At 31.7% G+C, this 17,624-nt stretch overlaps 1 protein-coding gene across 1 annotated transcript; it reads left to right on the forward strand.

Annotated features, from left to right (window-relative positions):
* Nucleotides 1–8,214: 8,214 nt before the first annotated feature.
* Nucleotides 8,215–11,253, forward strand: LOC131061204 (alpha pinene synthase, chloroplastic-like). The gene is made up of 3 exons (XM_057994738.2): nucleotides 8,215–8,513; nucleotides 10,461–10,709; nucleotides 10,833–11,253. The coding sequence occupies exons 1-3, from the start codon at nucleotides 8,247–8,249 to the stop codon at nucleotides 11,127–11,129; spliced, it is 813 nt and encodes a 270-aa protein (XP_057850721.2). The 5' UTR covers nucleotides 8,215–8,246; the 3' UTR covers nucleotides 11,130–11,253.
* Nucleotides 11,254–17,624: the final 6,371 nt, after the last annotated feature.

A 17,624-nucleotide genomic window follows, 5' to 3' on the forward strand; every position in this document is an offset into this window, starting at 1 on the left:
GATTTATCAAACCCACTCAGGCTCATCAAACTTTAAAATTTTTATGAACTATGTGAAACCCTTCTCCTCAATCGACTTAAATTAAAGTTTCAGGCTTCCCATTCTGTCAATCATGTGCTGAGTGTATAATTTCATTATTTGAGTACTCCCAAGATCCTCAATGTTACAGTGGATGTAAGCCCTAATATCTCCCACATGCAACACTTTGTAAGGGACTAATGAAAATGTGTCGCTCAAATCATCCTCCATTGACTTATACAGATGCTTCTTGAAATGAGGTCTTTCCCTATCAGTGACATTTACTACCAATGGGGTCACAATACCAAAAGATGCCGTATCTGAAAATTTAATCTTCAAATTGAAAAAGTATCAACTGATAAATACCTTTCAATTGGATGCAAGAGCGTGCGACAAATCTTCTTTTCGCTCTAAATCTCTGGAAATTCTACTTCACTACGCTCTTCTACTCAATCGCTTCTAATGCAAAGTGAGAATTGAAAGGTCAATTTTCTTTTTATCCTCTACATACCTAAATTTTAGGTATAATAAATGCACTTAACCCTAACTCTTTAGGATACCTTGTATTTATAAAGTTCTCTCAAAAGATCATCTACAAATCATTAGGTCTGATTATAAATTTTTGGAAATCCATCTATAACCATCACACACATCTCTGCAACCTGCTAGAACTAGGTACAAATCTCCAACAAGGGGTTTGTAATCTTATCATGAAATCGTCCCCCTAAGGCCGGATGCCTTACCTTAGTTACTAGATGAGGTTCCAATACTAAAATCAGGTGCAGACCCATTCACTACATTATCATCATTCTTCTTAACCCAAGTCTTGTTCATCTGATCTCTGATCTCCTCAACTTTTAATTTTCCCTTCTCATTTAGCTTCACATTCTTGTTCTTGTCTTTCAAACCTCTCCTATTCACATTTCTTCTTCTACAATACTTAGCAATGTGACCAGATTTGTTGCAAGCATAGCAAACAATATTTCCTTGCATTGGTCTAAAATTCATCTGATTTCTTCTTCATTTGAACTAATTAGCAACATGTCCAAATCTACCACATGCATAACATCTAACATTTCTCCTAATTTGAAATTTATTCATCACACTTATCCATACATTTGCCTTAGGACAATACTTATTTCATTTGAAACATTGCCCGGTAAAAGATAAACCATTGTTAGTCATCCTATTTCTACACTGACTAGCCATATGACCAAATTTATTGCAAAAACAATAGTTTCCATTGATTTTATGAGCATTAGGTTGCCTTACCAGAGGATTTATTGAGTTGTTCTTACACTATCTTGATTTGGAGCTTTCACCCTTCTCAAATCCAGGACCTTGAGTATCATTAGGATTCTTCTGACTTGCAAGCATCTCATCTAGTCTAGCTGAGCTGATCTCGAACTTCTCCTTGTACTCATTTGCAGCTTCAAGGTCAAACTTAAGAAGTAGAACCCGATTTCCAAGATCTTCTTTAGATTTGCTTTTCAAAGACTGAGCAAGATTCCTCATTCTTCTTCCTTTCTTCAATCTCTCTTGCCAGTTTGATAATAGTGGCTTCCATCTCATTCTTCTAAACCACATTATCTGTGACAAGATTCTCACATTAGTTTGTCTTTTCCTTCAAGGCTTCATCATCCATGCTTAGACTTTATTTCTTCTTAAGCTAATCAACAAATTCCTTTCTCTTTTCTTTGGACTTAATCAGTTTCTCCATTAATGTTTGAATGAATTTTTCAACATCCTTGAAAGTTGTTTTCAATTCCTAGATTTTGGCTTTGGGTTGATCAAGATCATCAAGTGCAACAAGTAACTTTTGTCTAAGACCATTGGAATCCATTAAAACACCTTCCCATATCTCCCTCAAGCTATTAAGCTCCTTTTGAGGAAATAGGCTTTGATGCCAATTGTTGGAATCAAGGAATACTGAGAGGGGGGGGGTGAATCAGTGTTTTGCAATTTTTAACATTTCAAATAAACAAAAGAAAGATGTAAACACATAAGGAAAGAATCCACAACATCACAACACCAGATTTATACATTGAAAACCCACTTAATAGAAAAACCATGATGAGAACCTACCCACATTGAGATAATACGCTATTAGGAGTAAACGTAAATATTATAGTGGGGAATGCACATGCATTCATGGACATTTCCTAGAGCTCACTGCTCAAAATTACAATAAGGGCTACAACCGAGAAGGCTCACTGCCTTACAAAATGATTACAAAATATACAAGAAGGTTTGAAATATTTAATAGCATCAAAAAATGACTAAGTTTAGTTTTGGTTAAGCACAAAACACATATTCTTACTCTACTTTGTTATGATATTCTACATTATACCGGAGCACAAATCTTTCTACCATGCATGTGAAATTGCGCACAATCATTCACAAACACTTTCCACACCATCATTGATCTCTAAAATAATGAAATCAATCTGCCTAATATATCTGCATCAATATTTTAGGTCTTCATCATGTTGGCCCAAAAATGCATAACACACAACATGAAATGTGTTAGACAAGTCGACTCAATCAGATTAAAAATAATCATGTGGAGGAAAACAAAATATCCACATTCTTCCCATATGTCAGCTCAACATCCTCAAACACACAAACAACCGCCAAAATCACTTCACATGATCTAGACAATGAATCTTCACACATTATTGCCAATAAACATTGTTCTACCAAAAAACCTCTCTACCAAATCTACCAACTGACTGAACACTCAACACTGAAGGCCACTGTAGACGTATAAAAATGACCATATTCCTAAATGAATATTTTATGTTCATTTCTCTATTTAATTAAATCCAATTTAATTAAATTACCCGCATTCCTCTATTTAATTAAGTAAATTACTCAATTAAATTCACTATATCCATTTAATGAATAAATCATTTTATTCAATTAAATTCCCCCTATCCACTTTTAATTAAATTCAAATTTAATTAAATAGTTATCCTAAATTGAATAAATCTAATTTATTTAATTTCCCCAAATTGCAACCAAATTGAATTAAATTACTTTATTTCAATTAAATCCTATTATCCCTCCATCCACTTGAAAAATCCCAAACCCCTTTCTAATCCCTTCTAGACTCTTCTAATCACTTCTAATTAGCCTAACCCATCTTCTAAACTTTGTCACATCCCTAAGCAAGGGGAGGTCACTTCTCAAACCCTCAAAGTCTTTGATAACCATTAAAGGCTTCCAACCTTCAACCACTTAATTCCTCAAAGTCTTTGATAACCATTAAAGGCTTCAAACCTTCAACCACTTAATTCCCCAAAGTCTTCAATAACCATTAATGGTTAACTCAAACCCTCTTACATGGTTAAATCATTTGTTTTGACTCAACCTTTACCCAACCCAACGGTCTCATTAGGCCTTTAATGCTTTGACCATGATTATCTCTTAATCATTTGCACAAAGGTTTATCCTTGGATTAACTCTTAATCCAGTGGGTAATCCTAATTTAAGCTTGACCCTTACCCTCTAGATAACCATAAGGTCTTCTCAGGCATTTAATGTCTCCAACCCCTTCTCTCAACCCAACCCTATGTTGACACTTGTCACCATTTCATTGGTGCAAATTGCAAACATGGATCCCCAACTTTCAAACTCAACCCTTGATCAACCCATTCAATCTTGACCATCCATTGCCCTATTTTTGCTATAAATAGAACTCTCATTCCTCCATTTTCAATCATCCTCCAAATTTGTAATATCATACTTATGCTCAAATACATTCAAGCTTTCATATCATTTTTATGCTCATCATTTAGCCTCTTTGAAATCAGGAATTAGTCTAAATATGCATGTTTAGAATATTTATTTATCATTTTAGCTCAATCATGGACTAAATATATCATGTTAGGATAGTATTTATACTAACCTTGTCATCTTATAATCTAGTTTATTGTATTTTAAGATCATGCATAGCTTAGGATGCATCTCATACTAAAATCTATCAAAGCATCCCTCGTTCTTGCATTTGCCATCCCTAAACCATTTTGCTCAGTGATCTGAGAGCAAAAACATTGGTTTGAGGGACATTGTAAGATAGAGAACCATGGGACCCACCTTGGGAAGCTGAGTAATACTTCATTACTCCATAGCTTGCACCAAGAAAACTTGTGTGTGTGGGTGGACAGGTATTTTGGAACATATTTTCACATATTAAGTTCTATCGACCTGCTTTTCCCGCATACAGCCACAAATCCGGAATAAGGCATATTACACGTCCAGCATGCATCTCCAAGATCCACAACACCAAATACTCAACACAACTGAATCACCAACCACAACACTATACACAATGTCGGATGACCTGTTCTTCTCACTAGACCTCACCGAACCTCAATCAATCTTCTAGTATGAGTGAATTCTGATCTCTAGACTGGATATCTAACTCAAGTTGCCATCAATGACAACATCTGATCAGAAATGCAATGTCTCTTTCCGACAAAGTTTATGGTAGATTCCTCATCCATTGTGGATTAAACTCAATTTTTATGGCATGGCTAAGAGAAATCCTGGAAGAGCAGGTGGTGGTTGTCTACTCTTTAGGGATTTGGAAGGTAAATTGTGGTTCTTCATTCTTAAAGCTTTAGGTTAGAGACCAACAATAATACTAAGGCTAGAGTAGCATTGTGGGGCCAATGATTACTAGAAAGAAGAGATGGAAAAAATTATGGGTTGAGGGAGACTCCATAGTGATAATAGAGGCTTTCAATGGAAGATCTATGTATTCAAGAAAACTAGGAGAAATAGTAGATGAATCTAGAAAGGTTAAGGAATTCTTTTATGATATCCATTTTTCCCATATTAGGGGAGTGGGGAACTAGGTTGCTAATTGGGTGGCCAATAAGGGTTTCCAACTATGGAAAAATGTCAAAGTTAACCTTCAATTCTAGTAGAAGAAGTTGTTATATGAGACTATTCAATTGATACACGACGATATCAAGGCTCACCCTTTTGATTGGGCTCCGAAGTGGAGAACCAATGATATGATAATTAATTAATTTAATTGATTTGTCAATGATGTTTGGGTTGATTAGAGTGCAGATTGATTCCTTATTGGAATTTTGGCATAGGATAGTTTCATTGGATTCTTTATTTTTGCAATTTGATGCCTTTATTTGTTCTATGTGCCTCCCTACTATTGGTTGTGGTGTGTTCCCATTTGCCTCTTGATATCATAGGGGATGTGGTACCATATGTGCTTTCTTTTTGTATCTAGTTAGTCGGTTGCTAGTGATGGTCATGTGTCTCCTTGTAGTGGTAGGGGAGAGGGAGTAGTAGTCATGAGTGCTAACTTTGTCAACATGTAGCCATCAGATGGAATATCATAGGACCTCCATTTCTTTTTAGAAAAGTAAAATGGACACTTAGCTATCTAGAACTAAGGTTTGAAGGCATGAATCATCATGCAACTCGTCAAAATAACACATATAGTGCTTAGTGTCCAAAAAATAAATTTTTAAAGATTCGAAGAACAATCTAAAAATACCTTGTAGTTAAATAAAATAAAATGATTTGTAATTAGTATAATATTGTATTTCTATGTAAAATATAGCTGATATGCAACTTAAATGAACAAATACCTATTAGTAATCATAAATGTGTGTTATCTCCAACATTTTTATCCAACACTAAAGGATCAATAGTTGTACACAAAAAAAATGTTTTTTGTTATAAAAATAGCATATTATTATCTAAAATACAACTTATATTGAACACAAAGGGACCAATTGTTGAGCACTAAAACCTTTGGACAATCCCTCACATTTCATGAAAAAGACAAAGTATTTATTCTGTTCACCTTTTATATTTGTGACAAGACAAATTATTAGTATGAAATACTCCAATGCATATACATTGTCACCCCAATAGTTGTACACATACGAATAATATTTTTTGACTATGATAATAGTATTTGTTTAAGCGAGAATCGTATTTTATAAATGACAAACTTAGGATAGAGATGACATTTTGTTTGAAACAAAAACATTTATTTTGTTGTGACTGTATACATTTATGTCTTTTTTATATAACATCTATAGGTTCTCTTGTGTTCCAAGTATTGATCCATTTTCACCAACATTTGGTAATATAGTATAAATATGTGGGAAAACTGAACATTATAAGCACAAATGAATGTACAATTATTAGATCTTGCACAACTACAACAATTGAACCATAGATACTATTTCAAAATATGGTTGTTATTATTATTATGTACATTCTATACTTCCTCAAAATTACATATTGGAAAACCCTAAAAAAAAAAGGTGAAGAAATATGACCTACTCAATTATACTGAATTTTCCAGATTTCTAGCCTACTAAGTCATGCGTCCATGAAATTTTTCAGATCTCTGGTATGTTCAATCGCCCATTTTCCTTCATCCTTTTCTTCACCAATTTTTGAGGTTCTAAAATAATTTAATATATATTTCAAAAGAAACTATAAATTTTAAAAAATAAAAATAAAAAATAAGATAATGAATACTAGTTACATGTAAGAGTAAAATAAATTTTCAAATGAAAATAACATAAAAATAAATAATATAGTCTTAAAATAATATAAAGTAAATAAAATACTAATATATATGATAGACAAATATATATAACTATTCACTTAGTACATGTTTTTATTCTATCTGTGTATTCATTTTTCTTTCTTTCTTTCTTTTTCCTATTTCTTCTCATTTGTTGTATGTCTTGTTGTCATTCCTATCCTACCCCTTTTTTAGAATTATTTATACATTTAACTATTCATTTAGTACATGGTTTTATGTTATCCATGTATATTCGTTTTCTTCCATTCTTTTTTCTCCTTTCTTTTCATTTATTTTCTGTCTTGTTGTTATTCCCCTACCCTAACCCCTTTTTTAGTATTAATTTCTATGATCCATATTATAAGTCTCTCAACATGGCAAATGATGAATCAACTAGTGTGATCTATAACTTTGATAAAAAATACATGATGGGTCTCCTAGTGTGATCTATAAATTAGATACATGGCTGAATCCAAAACAAGTATATGAGAATTTCATGGAATATGGAAAATTCATCCCTTCTATAATTTCATTACATCTTCTACAATCTGAAGTCTATATTTTTTGTTAAAACTTATATGAATGCAATGTAGAAAATAACAACCCTAGAAGAAATTTTTCCCAACATTAGTGTGTGAGTAATACAGAACAAGTAGGATGGTGAAGATAACACGAAATCAAGAAGTTGGCAAGCATATAATAGGGAAAATGATTTAGATTTAAATAGAAAAACCTATGCATGGATTTCCAAATTACATTCCAATGAAAGAAAGGGAAATGTTAATCTATGTCTTTCAAGGTAGGCATTCTCGGATTGGAGGAAGTAATAGATGAGAATCCATATGATGATTCTAGCAGATCTTAATCTTTAATTTTTAGAACTCTTGATTATTGTTCTTTATAATAAAAGATTGTTGATCACCTATAAATATGAAAGAAAGAATATTTTGATTATTGTTCTCTATAATAAAAAATTGTTTATCAGAAAGAATATTAAATCATACTTTGTTTTTCAATTAAATTTCTTTTTAACTAAAAAACTTGCATATAAAAAATATAACCAAATTTATTATGGGATTAAAAACAAAATGACCATTAAAAACATAGTAAAAATTAGATAAAGAACACTAACAACCACTTTACATTAATGTCAAACACTAGCACCCAACTATTGCTAGTGTATAGGGTCTCAAATATAATTACTCAACACCCACCATATATTGGTTATTCTTAAACTACATTTAACGTAATGATCAAAGGTAAAATTTGACCCTAAATGGTCAGAAATGGGCAGTGGTCTCCATCATTATAGTAAGATCCTAAAATGACCAACGTTTTGCGGGCTAGAGACAATACGCTCGGCACTTGGCGTATATGGCTTGTAAATTTGAAGAAAAGGAGTTGCTTGTCCACATCAATCATACTTTTCAGGATGCCATCATCTCTCTCCTTCAAAAGTCCTTACCAGATATTCACCGACCCCATGTCATAAGCAGTGAATTCGGTCTGCCGTAGAAAACTGGTTTCTGAGATAGACTAGTTTGGTATCTCCATGTTTGATAGGACTTCTATAAATTGGAGTGGAGGAGAAACCTCGGATTAAACAAGATAAGATCTTCCTCGCCCAGTAGGATATAGCATTACAGCCAAAATGTCTCTTCCTTGCATTACACCATTGCCTTGCAGTATGGTTGGACACAAGTTACAGAAGCCACCAATCCATAAGCCTCTTTTTTATCACAAGCCTTTCAATACGCCATACCTTAAAAAGAAAATCCCTGCGCGCAGCAGACTTGCTAAAACTACCATCAATATGGCAGTGATAACCACTGATGAAGGCATAACACGACGCATTGGCAATCATCATCCTAACTTGTGGGATGATGATTTCATACAATCTCTCCCAAAAGCTTATGAGGTAAGCTAATTTACTCTTTATTTTGAGCTCAGTTAATGATTAAATACTTAGTTTCTAGAGTTTTCTTTAGGATCATACTACATGATCTATTTCTGATATATTTTTGTTTAACTCCTTGGATCTGTGATCCTTTCTTATATTTATTAATTATTATAAAAATAGAAATTTATATTGACCTATAATTTATTTATTTATATAAAGTTTGTAAAACTTTATTGTAAATAATATTCACTAAGATGGTCTATTTACTTATTACCAAAAATAGAGTTACCTTTAATTTTATTATTTAATATGTCAAAAAATTCTACTTAATTTACAAAGTATTTACCCTATATACCCTTTTAGTAGTTACAATATCATTTTTATAAAAATGACATTCTTTGGGTCTCATTAATTTTTCCATTTTTGTTATATATAATAGAAATATTAGAATGGAAAGAAATTGGTAGGTATTCATGAATATTAAAATGTTCAAAATTAAAAGATGTAACTAAAGGAACCCAACCAAAATAAGAAACACAACACATATTCTATCACTAAGATAGGATGACATACTAAGACGAGGGACGGATTCTCCTATTGAAAAACTATCCAAATGTAAATTTAATAAAAAGATAATTATAGACCTCCTATCCATTCTAATGTTTTTTGTGTAAGTGGCAACACTCCTCCCTAACCAGATAATATATGTAGAAAAGAAACCATGGCAATGACCTACATGTACCTTAATTCCCCTCCATAAGAAATAAGGTGATTCCATTACTGGGAAGATAATAAAAAGATGTTTTGAGTAGAATAATGATGATAGTACAAAGAACACTCCATAGGTTCTTGATGAGGTAGTAGAAGCACATAACAATTTTAGTGTCAAGTTCATTATCTATTTTTACATCTAAAATAAACATAGGTAAAAACATAGATCTACATTGCCAAAAAAATCTATAGCATTTCTATTTAAAATAACATAATTTTTAGCAAGATAAATTTGAATACACTATTTAGAGAAATTTTTAATTTTAACAATGTAAATAGGCCATGAGATTGCATGTCACAAAATAACAATGCAATATGAAATATATCTTAGATTAAATGAAGGGAAAAATTATTTGTCCACTATGAAACATTTTAGAAATTGGCAAGTCCCAATGCAATGTTTAAATGACTCCAATATTCGAAAAGATAAAAATTTTAAGATAATAAAATAATTATTCATCATATTTTACATGAATTAGAAGTCCTAGGTAAAGTAAACATTCCTAAAATGATAAATAGCAGGAAATTTTTTTTTAAAAAATAAAAAAATGAAAGCCTATTTTAAAAGTAGAATTTTATACCTATCACATATCATAGTTATAAAAGACATGGGAGAAAATACTAAGCACCCTATAAGTATTAGCTATAATTCCTAGATATAACGTTGAAATTTTATTGCCAATATTTCCACACAACTATTAAAATTATTTTCTCTCTCTCTCTCATTACATATATATAATTTTCTATTCATCTCTTTAATTGAAAAAAATGTAGATAGATTATAATTATTTTATTAAAAAGAGTAAATTTTAGGTTATTGTTTTTGCTCTTTATAAGAGACCTAGTATACAAGGTGGAGGTATATTAAATATTTCTTTTTGTTTTTTAATTGCACTTTAATATATTAGTTTTACTTGCAATACCAATGTGAATACAATGTTGAAAACTTAAATATTGTTTACATTTCCATTTCTCAATTAAATTAAATCTTATATTATACATACTTAATATGGTCAACTTACTAATAACATACTAGTTTTACTCAACATTTTAAAGCAATTTGAATTGTATTTTTTAAAATTTATATGGTTATTTGACTTAATATCTATTTTTCAGGTTGATTTGGCTAGTTTTTCTTGTTAATTTTATTATCATAAAATATTAATATTAACTTGGAATGTTTTTTGAATGTAGTGGGAAGTTTATATAGATGCCTACATGAAAGAAGCAGAGTGGCTTGCTATGGGTTATACACCATCTTTAGAGGAATATTTAGAGAATGGAAAAGTGAGTGCTGGGTCCCGTGTTTTGACCTTGCAACCTGTGTTAACTTTAGATGCACCTCTTTCTGATGAAATTCTCAAAGAAATTGATTACCCATCAAGATTTGATGAGTTATTATGCTTAACCCTCAGATTAAGAGGTGACACAAGGACTTTTAAGGTATGTTATATATTTAAAAAATGTAACAGTCATAGACTCATGTTTCTTTGTATATGATCAGTTAAAATAGATTTTAGTTAGCCATAATTTACATCTCACAAAAAAATAATGTTTATTGTGAAGGCTGAGGCAGATCGTGGAGAAGTGGTATCATGTATAACATGTTACATGAAAGACCACCCTGAATCTAATGAGGAAGATGCACTGAACTATCTCAATTCTTTAATTGATGAAAGACTTAAAGAATTGAATTGGGAATATTTGAAATCACATAATGTTCCATTAGTTAGCAAAGATAATGCATATAATTTATCAAAAGGTCTTCAACTTTTCTACAAAGAAAGAGATGGATTTAGTGTCTCTAACATTGAGACAAAGAATCTTATTAGCAAAATTATGATTGAACCAATACCAATATGACTTTTGAATTGGTTCATGTATTTATAAGTGGAATATCATCATGTAATAGAGTCTCCTACCCTCATCAATATTATATATATTGAAAATATGTAACTTATCATAACTTATTATTTTATAGAATAAAAGTCACCATATTTTCTTTCTTAATTTATATCAAATTGTAAGGTTTTCCAAAATATAAATATCTTTGGTTGAATTTTTTAAATTTAATTTCATAATATTTTTATTGTTTGGGACTACAAATAATTACCACTTATCCTACAACTATAATTAAATGTCACTCCATAATTTTCACTCAAATTTATATAATTTAATTGATATAATTTAATAATTACTTATGTTTTAAAAATTTAATGCTTGTTTAATGATAAATCTATTTAAATATATAAAACAATTTATGTTTCTAAAAAAGGAAAGGAATCAATTACAAGCCTCACTCGGAATAAATGTTTTAGGAAACAAAATGATTAGGTGTTCAAACCATAAAATAATTTCTACAACCTCAATTGAGGAATTTGGTGATAATTAAACCTATCAAAGTCATAGAAGACTACTAAGCAAACAACACTAATAATAATTTAAGATAATGATGATTCATCATCTCAAAATACTCTAGTTTTTCTATAAGAGTAAGGAAAATAAGTTAAAAGTGAGCTCTCCATAGTTGAATAAATGTCAACATTGATTAAACCCTTGACATAAAAATGAAACATTTCTTTTTGGTTATGATTTTCTCTTACTATTCTTGTTATTTGAAGGATTGGTGAGATATTTGAACCAAATGAGAGGAAATACCAATCCATTTCCTAACTCTCATGCTAGATGAAGAATCCTAAACTCCATAATATTTGCCCAAAAAACCCTTAGAGCTACATTTAAGATGAAAATTATCAAAAGGGAATTTATTACCATTATTATTCTCCTTTATTTCCTTTTTTTCCCCATGTACTCATCCCCGATTAGCTTTGGGACTACAATTTACTTTTTACTTAAAAAATTAAAAAATTTCTAGTTATATATTTGTAAGAATTTGTCTACAACTATTCAAAAATTTACTTTTAATTTAAAAATTTCTAGCTATATAATTGTAAGAATTTGTCTACAAACAATTCATCTTCCTTAAATTTCAAGTATTGAAAGACAAAAAATTCAACCTTAGTGTCACTTGATACATCCAAGTCACCATCACTTTTTCTCCTTAAAGAATATGTAGTGTTTTGAAAACATTATCTATTGATTATCAAATATTATTTTTGTGTATGACTTCTTATACATCCTATATTCAATTAAAAGAAACTATATAATAAACACTCCATATATATAATGTTCTACATTGAATTATGATAAGATAAACTTTAAATATTAGTCTCATAATTAATATCGAAACCTAAAATATTAAGAGATTGCCTATATCAAACAAGGTTTTCTATAAAATTATAGAACAATAGTTTTAATACATACCATATAGATTTTTTAGAAATATTATAAAAGAAAAAAAAATATTATGTCTATGAAAAAACATAAAAAAGTATTACCCTAAAAATTTTGGAGAGATTATTATTCCATCATGAAGTTGCAGACTTCAAGGGATTGAGCCAGGAAACTATCCAACCACACATAAGAATGTTCCAACTTGAGAAATGAAGAACAACAAGATTGAAATACAATGCTAGACAAGAACTTACAATGAGTTGCTATAAATTGATGCTCAATCGATATGATATAATGTACAAATGACCTTGCTTATATTGGTAAGTGAGGAGGGAGTAGTTACAACTACCCCATGACACAATTAAATGCATAATGTTGACTCATCTCTATTGATTTAGTTTAAAAATTTGAATCAGCATTGATCATTTCCTTTATAAAAGTGTGACATAGCTTTGTACTTTTAAAACTCTCACTATTCTTCTTATTTGAAGGATTGGTGAGATATTTGAACCAAATGAAAGGAAATACCAATCTATTTCCTAACTCTTGTGCTAAAGGAAGAATCCTAAACTCCATAATATTTGCCCAAAAAACCCTTAGAGCCACATTTAAGATGAAAATTATCAAAAGGGAATTTATTACCATTATTAGTCTCCTTGATTTCCTTTTTGTTCCCATGTATTCATTCTCAATTAGCTTTGGGACTACAATTTACTTTTTTCTTTAAAAATTTCTAGTTATATATTTGTAAGAATTTGTCTACAACTATTCAACACTTTACTTTTAATTTAAAAAACTCTACCTATATAACTGTAAGAATTTGTCTACAAACAATTCATCTTCCTTAAATTCCAAGTATTGAAAGACAAAAAATTCAACCTTAGTGTCACTTGATACATCCAAGTCACCATCACTTTTTCTCCTTAAAGAATAGGTAGTGTTTTGAAAACATTATCTATTGATTATCAAATATTATTTTTGCATATGACTTCTTATACATCCTATATTTAACTAAAAGAAACTATATAATAAACACTCCATGTATATAATGTTCTACATTGAATTATCATAAGGTACACTTTAAATATTAGTCTCATAATTAATATCGAGACCTAAAATATTAAGAAATTACCTATATCAAACAAGGTTTTCTATAAACTTATAGAACAATAGTTTTAATACATACCATATAGTTTCTTTAGAAATATTATGAAAGAAGAAAAACTATTATGTCTATGAAAAAACATTAAAAAGTATTACCCTAAAAATTTTGGAGAGATTATTATTCCATCATGAAGTTGCAGACTTCAAGGGATTGAGCCAGGAAACTATCCAACCACACACAAGAATGTTCCAAATTGAGCAATGAAGAACAACAAGATTGAAATACAATGCTAGACAAGAACTTAATATGAGTTGCTATAAATTTCAGATGATCAATCGATATGATATAATGTACAAATTATCTTTCTTATATTGGCAAGTGAGGAGGGAGTAGTTACAAGTACCCTATGACATAATTAAATGCATAATGTTGACTCATATCTATCTAGAATGAAACCTAAGATAACTAACTTAAACAATATTAAATGATTGTGTCATGTGACTGTTGGTATTTTGGTATGGTTTTGTCATTGATGTCAACATCTACTGAATACACCTACTTTGGAGATCCAGCAACATTCACCGGCAAACAGTAAACTGTGCAACAATTACTGGTATATGATTCACCGGCAGGATATATTGTTCACCGGTACCTAGAAGGATATGGAAGACACTACATAATGTCCAAGACATCATGTGGACACTTTATTTTGAAGTAATAATAATTGGTATATTCATATTTGCATATTTTCTTTTACTGATAAATAGGTCCAGGTTATTTAGGGTTACACCGGCAAGTTTATCTTTTCCAAATCAGCATGGCATGATTTATTATTGTTGTAAATGCATTAAGCCAACATGTTTAATCGACTTTTGCATCAGATATTATATTATTTGTAAAATGTTTTTATTGTAATATCTTATAGAGCTGACCTACTAAAATTGGTCTTAGGGTATGGTATAAATGTAAGATCTTATTTGTAAGATCAAGTGTGGAATGCGAAAAAGATTTGAGTGAAGGTATATGCGAGATCAAGTAGAGGCATACACGAAGACATCATTTGAAGGTGAAGTTAGGTTTTTGTAGAAGCATATCAGCATTACACTGGTACTGAATCCAGCATATGAAGATGCTATTTTGTGTAGTACATTCTTATTGGATTTAACCATCCAACTATAGTCAGTGTGACTCCCATTTGTGATTGAGCAGTGAGCTCTAGGCTGTTCGCCTTTCTGCATGTGCAGACCCCTTTTGTACACTTATTATCTGCAGTAGTATCATCTGATTGTGGGTAAGGTTTCCCACTGTGGTTTTTCCCCTTACAGGGTTTCCACGTACAAATATTGGTGTCATGTGTTGTGGATGACTTTATGTTTTTGTTTGATGCATTAATCCTTACCGATATAGCAATTTACTATTAACACTGTCTACCGGCATACTTAACTAGTTTACCGACATTAAGCATTAAGTGGTTAATTAGTTTTGGTTTGAATTTATTAGGCAACTGATTCACCCCCCCCCCCAACCTCTTAGTTATCTCCAGGATCTAATAGTGACAACTAAGGTATTCTAGAAGTAAACTTAACATGTGTGAATAGGTTCTAACCATTATCTAGTTAGTAAATATCCTTATTCACACAAACACTCCCCTTAAGTGCAACTTAAGGAGAAAAATTATTATGCAAAACTAATTATGAAGGTGCGATTTTTACGGGTCTCGACAACTAGGCCATGTTAGGTACCCATGCACAACCAATCATGCAACTAGGAAATTTACACCAAATTGAGACCAAAAGTGATGATGGTGAAGAAATAAGGGAGTGTAAAGTGGAAAATTTGGGAGCTTAGCAAATTTGCCATTTGAAAGGGGAAAATCACTGAGCTCAATTTTCACATAGGGAAACTTTACATTCAAAAGAGGGGTTGAATCTACTAGATCGAATCCTAAATGATGCAAGGACTGAATACTAAGTAGATTGGTTGAAATTGGAATGTGGTTGACCCTCTTTTGTACATTGCATAAGTCAAGTGTTGAAATTGAAGACAAAATAGGCAGAAACAGTGAGCTACAGATTCAGGATTCATTTGTGCACTTGGATATGAGAAGTTTGAGATGATTTGGAGCTACTCCACAAAATTGGGCAAAAGTTGGGGTCACCGCCAACTTGGTCCTCTGAACTTTCCGCACATCAAAAAGGGTTTTTTTATCTCTAAAAATAAAGCTTAATTCCAAAAGTATAGTTGCGAACATCCTTCCTACACACATAAAGAAGAAGAGAGGGGTTGGTAATAGGGGTTTTCCTAATTCAAACCCCAATTTGGAATCAACCTTGAATGGAATATTGCAAATACTTGAAATAAATGATGAAAAGGTATACCTTCAGATATGTAATAGATGATGATGATGCTTTGCTTCTTAGATGTAATCACATATGTTGTATGAAATGACATGAACATGACTAAACCCTAACACACATACATGCTTGCAAATAGATGAATGAAGAGTATGCCGCCTTGAGGAATTCTTGATGATGAATGCTTGGATGCTTGAGCACTTGAATGCTTGAGATCCAATTCTACCTTCATGAATGTATGATCCTATATCAAAATAAGAGGGGAAGACCTCCTTATATACTTGCCTATTGTCAAATATTTAATTTTTTGACAGAGGCCATCATAGGGGATTAATTTCCCACTCAAAATTTAGAGAGGGCCTAGGGACCAAGACAGGTCCCAATTAGGGAGGACCAGGGCATGGTGCCCTTGTCCTACCCTAGTTTGGGCCAGGATCAAAGGGCTATGCAATTTGTAAGATGCAAATATGAGGTTTGGGTGCACAAAAGAGGCATAAATAGGTCCAGATCAAGCATGGCGATGAAACCGGTAGGGCGAGTGCCCAAAATATGGCCAAAATTACATAGGATGCAAAATTTAGTCCCCACTTTAGCAGGATTATGGGCTTATGCAAATACTCATAGTAAAGTAGAAGAAAGGGAGACAAAGATGAAGAATGCAGAGCAAAATCACAAGGAGTATAATATATCACTAATTTCAAGGAAGTAAGCCCCCAATCTTAGGATCTTAACTAACTCAAACATATGCAAGGGCACACAAAAAAACAAAAAAACAAAAAGACAAATCAATAAAAAAAGACAAACAAAGGCAAATACACAAAGGCACATAAGACCCAAAACAAGACCCCAAGTCAACTAACCAAAGAGACCTCGATATCAAAATTTCTCAACAACTAATATCATTCTTGAAAATGCAATTTCCCAAACACAAATGATCGCAAAAAAGAGAAAAGCAAGCATCATCCATGAAATATCAAATAGAAAAACTATGAGTTCATGAGAGGAAGAAGAGAGAGCATGAATACACTCTAGATGTATTTATCGAGGTGATACATGAGAAGAATGATGAGAGAGAGCATGGAATACTCACCCCTAGGTGTTTTTATCTAGGTGATCCATGGTGAGAAAGGACATGGACAACTCACCCCTAGATGTTTTTATCCAAGTGATCCATGTGGGGAGGAGAGTAAGAATATTCTAGTTGTTTTTAGCTAGTTCCACCCATCCTCGTGCATGTGTGCAAATGATGTCTGGTTTCAAGTATATAGCACCCCGTTTAAGAGTCTTTGCTTTATTTTTTAGTGTGCTTCAACCTATTTAAGACTTGTAATGTAAATAAAAATTCCAAGGGGTGATTATGTGTGTGCAAATGTGTAAATGCCAAGAGGCAGATACATGTCTGGTTTCGAGGCCATCCCATTTAAGACTTTTCTATTTTTGGTGATGTGTTGACACTGTCTAAGACATATATCAAATGTTGTATATGGTTTCGAGTGTGAAGCATCCCACTCTAAGATTTTTTACTATAAATCTAAGAATGAACACCCAGTTTAAGACATGCAAAAATGATATGCAAGAGGTACAGTACAATATGATACAAGGGAA

The sequence above is a fragment of the Cryptomeria japonica genome, chromosome 7 (assembly GCF_030272615.1).
Source record: "Cryptomeria japonica chromosome 7, Sugi_1.0, whole genome shotgun sequence".
Taxonomy (NCBI): Eukaryota; Viridiplantae; Streptophyta; class Pinopsida; order Cupressales; family Cupressaceae; genus Cryptomeria; species Cryptomeria japonica.